At 43.2% G+C, this 5085-nt stretch overlaps 1 protein-coding gene across 3 annotated transcripts in view; it reads left to right on the forward strand.

Moving 5' to 3' along the window:
* Positions 1-4829, forward strand: part of NUF2 (NUF2 component of NDC80 kinetochore complex) — a 77336-nt gene extending 72507 nt beyond the window's left edge. For 2 of the 3 annotated variants that reach the window (XM_033959848.1, XM_033959849.1), the window contains exons 13-14: positions 390-525; positions 4299-4829. In XM_033959848.1, coding sequence (XP_033815739.1) covers positions 390-525; positions 4299-4448 — 286 coding nt within the window. In that variant the 3' untranslated portion in view covers positions 4449-4829. The remainder of the gene's footprint in view (positions 1-389; positions 526-4298) is intronic. The other variant, XM_033959850.1, reaches the window with a different exon arrangement.
* Positions 4830-5085: the final 256 nt, after the last annotated feature.

A 5085-nucleotide genomic window follows, 5' to 3' on the forward strand; every position in this document is an offset into this window, starting at 1 on the left:
TTTGGAAGTCAAGGTAAATGATGTCTATAGATTCCCCTTTATCCACCTGGCTGTTCACCCCCTCAAAGAAGTACAATTAGTTTAGAATGACTTAAGAATGCCTTGTACCCTTCTTTGCTCCCTAAAGAGAGTAAAGTGGAGTGGTTCAAGTTCATTACAAGAACTAGTGTTCATTTAGGTCCAAGGTCTTGCCACACTGAGTGATATCCACACAATTAAGATATGTCAGGCTATCACACTAAAGGGTATCGTTATCAACATAGGCTACAGTTAAGATGTGTTTTTATCTAACTACTTCATTAAGTAGTGGTGTATAGGTAGAAAGAACGGGTGGGGATTGTTGCTTTTGTGGGTTTAATTTGGGCACTTTTTTTTTTTTTTTTAAATAGAGTGTGTAACCATATTCAAGAAAAGAGAAGAACCGTCACTGAACAGATTGATCAAACTCAAAAGAAAATTAAGAAAATACAGTTGGAGAGAAAGCATCTTCTAGAAAGCGCGGAAAAAGATAAAATGAAAAGCCAGGTATATAAACCATCAAAGTAGCACCTAGGTCAAAAATAAAATCCCACAGCCAGATGCAGTGTGTTGAATGTTGCATATGTCCAGCACCTCTCAGTATAAATACCGGCAATTAACATATGATTGTTCAGAGGCACTTCTGTAAATAGCACCAACAATTTCATGTAGGTTATGCATGTAAATATTTAGGATACTATGCACCTAAAACACTATACTGTGAACTTGCGCGACCAATATTATGCTTAAACGTGCAAATTTATTGAATAGTATCTGTTATGAGCATAGCTTAATATAATTAGTTGCTAATAGACGTTAACTATTAATTGTTGGCTATAATTTGTTTTAACTGGCTCTATCAATTACAGGTGTAACTGTTCTTAGTCCAAGATTCTGCAAATGGCATGTACAAAATCGCAAATGGCATATAGAAAATCCATATCGTGCAACTGCATGGTGCTTGAGCCCGGGAGGCGAATGGATATATTAGGGGCATATCCACCAGTTAATTTGCACAGGTTATAAAATGCTAGCAGTTACGCACAAACGTTTACGCCAGCTATTGAGTTAGCATAAATGCTCATGTTGAAAGTTAGACATGCAACTGTAGACGTATACTAATATTCTATAATGGCAATTGCTGCTGTAGAATTAATGTTTAGTGTGCACCATTCTGACACCTCACTTTAGGCAATCTATAGAGAATTCTCCCCACATTGCACATCCTGGGACAGAGCGCGCGCACACACACTACTTATACAGTAGAATACATATATTAAGTATATGTATATCGCAGGCATCTTGGTGTGACCATTTACACCAGCTCTAAGGCTGCTTTAAATGTTCTTTGGGGACAAGTAGGATGATGTGAAACAGAAGTCTTTTCAGGGGTCATGGCAGAGGTTCGGTGGGATTAGGAGACAGCAAGCCTCTGGCTCTCATCCCTCCTCAACCTCCAAGAAAGCACAATGATGCCAGGACAAGGGCCAAGCCTCCCCAGGGAGTTAGCAGGCTGTCAGCCTTTTGATAGGTCGGGGCCAAAATAGGTGCAGACCATTGGGTTCTAGAACATAAGAACATAAGCGTTGCCTCTGCCGGGTCAGACCAGGGGTCCATCGTGCCCGGCAGTCCGCTCCCGCGGCGGCCCCCCAGGTCCATGACCTGAAAGTGTTCCCTACCTAACTTAAAATACCCATACCCTGTTCACTCAATGTCCTGTAAGGTAAATCTCTATTTGTACCCTGTTATTAAAGTTATTATTAAAGTTATTATTAAAAAAACCGGGTCTCTCTTCCAGATCTCTTTGTAGATTCTTTGGCCGGCAGAACCTTCAGAGCTTGGGCAACGGTACAAAGGCTACTGGATCTTCGTGCCATAGAGCTGGTAGCGGACAAAGAGTTGTGCTAGGGCAGATACTTCCCTCCTGTGGCTTCCTTAACTGTTTTGTTTTGTATTGGTTCAACACTTCTTCATGAAAATCCCTAGATGCCCTAATTTGCATGCTATGGGAGCATTAATTGATGTTATGTTAATAAATGTTTTAATATGGTGTTTTACTTAGATTGTGAGCCTTTTTGGACAGATAGGGAAGTTTTAAGCACCTAGTGTTAACCGCCTTGATCCGACAATTATTGTAAGGAAAAGCGGTATATCAAATAAACTGTACATACATACATACTCCATATACATTAGAACACCAGTTATCTGAATACTGATTATCCGGATGTCCAATTATCTGGATTGCTTCGATGGTCTCAGTTTATATTTGAGTTTCCCCGAAGTACCATTCCTATCACTCTCTCTCCCTCTTCTGCTGTGCCATCAGCCCAGCGCCCCCACCCCCCACCACCACTGAATTGGGAGACTTTTCCCAACCATCAGCACGCCCTTTGCAATGATTGGACATTAATTATTTTGTTTTTAATAAGTGTGTTAAAAAAAATTGTCAGTACCTCTCCCCGACAAGAAAGGCAGAATTCTCCCTCCCTCCCTGAACAGGCACCGACAACTCCCTCCCGGACCCAGAGGAAAGACCCCAGGCCTACCTTGTTACCCTGGTGGTCTACTCACTCCAGCCCCTGCTCTGTCAGCGATGAAAATAGCTGCCAAAACTTTGAGGGGCAGTCTTGTATGAATAGCCTCGCGAGACCGCTGTTAGAAGGGAGGGGATTGGTGGTACCTGTTCAGGGAGAGAGAAGGAATGCTGCCTTTTCTTGGGAGGGTGCAGGGTGCGCTGTATTAACAATTATTAAAAACAAAAGAAAAAAATTAATGTCCAATCAACCGGATTTTTGATTTTCTGGACTACCCTCTGCCAAGGTGGTTCATAGACAAAATCGCGGAAGACAAAGGCGCGCGCCGACAACTGAGCGCAAGACGGAAGTGCGCACCAAAGAAAAAGAGTGTTTTTAGGGGCTCCGATGGGGGGTTTTGTTGGGGAACCCCCACACACACACTTTACTTAATACAGATCGCGGCGGCGTTGTGGGGGGGTTTGGGGGGTTGTAACCGCCCTCATTATACTGGAAACTTAGCTGTTTCCCTGTTTTTTAGGGAAAAAGTGAAGTTTTCAGTAAAATGTGGGGGGTTACAAAAACCCACAACGCGATGCGATCTGTATAAAGTAAAGTGGGGGGGTTCCCCCCACACCCCCCGTCGGAGCCCTTTAAAACAGTCATTTTCTTTGGCGTGTGCCTCCACATTGCGCTCAATTGTCTGCACGCGCCTTTGTCCCGGCGCGCTTTTGAGCTGACACCGCCAAGGTTAGTCCAGATAATTGGCGTTCAACTGTATTTCCTTTTATTTCTGTATGGGGGGGGAAGGGATATACAGTCAAACCTCGGTTTGCGAGTAACCCTGTTTGCGAGTGTTTTGCAAGACGAGCAAAACACTCAGCAAACTTTTGACTCGCAAACCGAGTGTTGATTCGATTTGCGAGCACCCCCCCCCGATAACCGGCATCGCTTCCCCCTCGCTCGCAAAGGCCCCCTCGCTCCAACCGGCACCCCCCACCAGTACAACTTAAATTTACCCACCTCCCCATCTAGCACCAGCACACAGGCACAGCTCGTGTGCCTAGAAGATCTTCCGACTTTGGCTCATAGACAAAGCGCGCTTTTGACCTGACACCTCCAGCTTCTGTCTGCCTGCCTTGAGCATGCATCTGCGCATGCTCAAGGACTTCTAATTCTCCCTCTCGCCGAGATTCTCGGCATGCGCAGATGCATGCTCAAGGCAGGCAGAAGCCGGAGGTGTCAGGTCAAAAGTGTGCCAGGACAAAGGCACGCATTGTCTATGAACCAAAGCCGGAAGATCTTCTAGGCACACGAGCTGTGCCTGCGTGCCGGTGCTGGTGCTAGTCAGGGAGGTGGGGGGGTGCTGGTTGGAGCGAGAGGGCCTTTGCGAGCGGGGGGGGGGGGGAGCGATGCCGGTTATTGGGGGTGGGAACATATCAAAGCGAGTTTCCATTATTTCCTATGGGGAAACTCGCTTTGATAAACGAGCATTTTGGATTACGAGCATGCTCCTGGAACGGATTATGCGAGTAATCCAAGGTACCACTGTATTCTAGAAAGGAATATTCTCACTGGGTGCATGGTGTTAGGATAGTGTCCAGTCACTTGCCACATGGTGCCTAGATTGCCTACTAAATGGGACTTGTGGTTCTTATTTGTTTTCCTTATGTACATGTAATTTGTATGTACTGTTTACTGTTTACATCCAATGTTAAGGACAGGGTAAGCATGCTGGCATATTTAATGTTAATTAATTTTCCTCAGGAGATCATCAGGAATTTGAAGGCTGGTTTAGACAAGTATCATGAGGGTCTGATGAAGAAAAGAGAGAGGAGTAAACTTCAAAAAAGAGAGAAAATTGCAGAGCTGACCAGGCTGATGAATCGACGCAAGAAAACCATTCAACAAAAGTGAATGTACATTTTTGTCTTTTCAGTGTTTAACAGAGATGAAATATAGGCTGTTTGCATTGATGCATCTTCCAAATAGTGGAATAGGAACAAATCCACATCTGAATAAGCATGGGACTGACTTTATAAAGCGATGGAGGCTGTGAAAGCTTGTCGACTATCTTTTTTTCCTGTTCTTCATCTAATTTGGGGTACCTAGATGTATTCATGTTTTGTTTTATAAACTATAAGTGAAGCAAAAAGAATCAAAGTATAAAACCAAAATTATAAAAACACAGATCTGTGTGAGTTTTAAGTACATAATTTATGTTCAAACATTTCAACTAATTGTATACCATTTATTAATAAGTTATTAAATATTAAATGACTAAATCTGATCCTTCAACTAACGTATGTTCTTTCATAGACAAATTGCTATTGAGTCATACCCCAAGATTTTTAACATGCTACAAGGGTGAAATAGTCATCTAGCTCTATTTGGTTATCTAAACGTGATAACACATCCCGTCATATGACTTAGCACTTACACCTAAATTCTATATATGGCATATTCAATTGGAAGGCAACAGGTCTAAGATTTTCATGTGGAGGGAGCTCTTTTAAGAAACAGACTTCCTGAAAAGTTGTGACACGCTCAAAAT

This window comes from Geotrypetes seraphini, chromosome 10 (assembly GCF_902459505.1).
Source record: "Geotrypetes seraphini chromosome 10, aGeoSer1.1, whole genome shotgun sequence".
In the NCBI taxonomy this organism is placed as follows: Eukaryota; Metazoa; Chordata; class Amphibia; order Gymnophiona; family Dermophiidae; genus Geotrypetes; species Geotrypetes seraphini.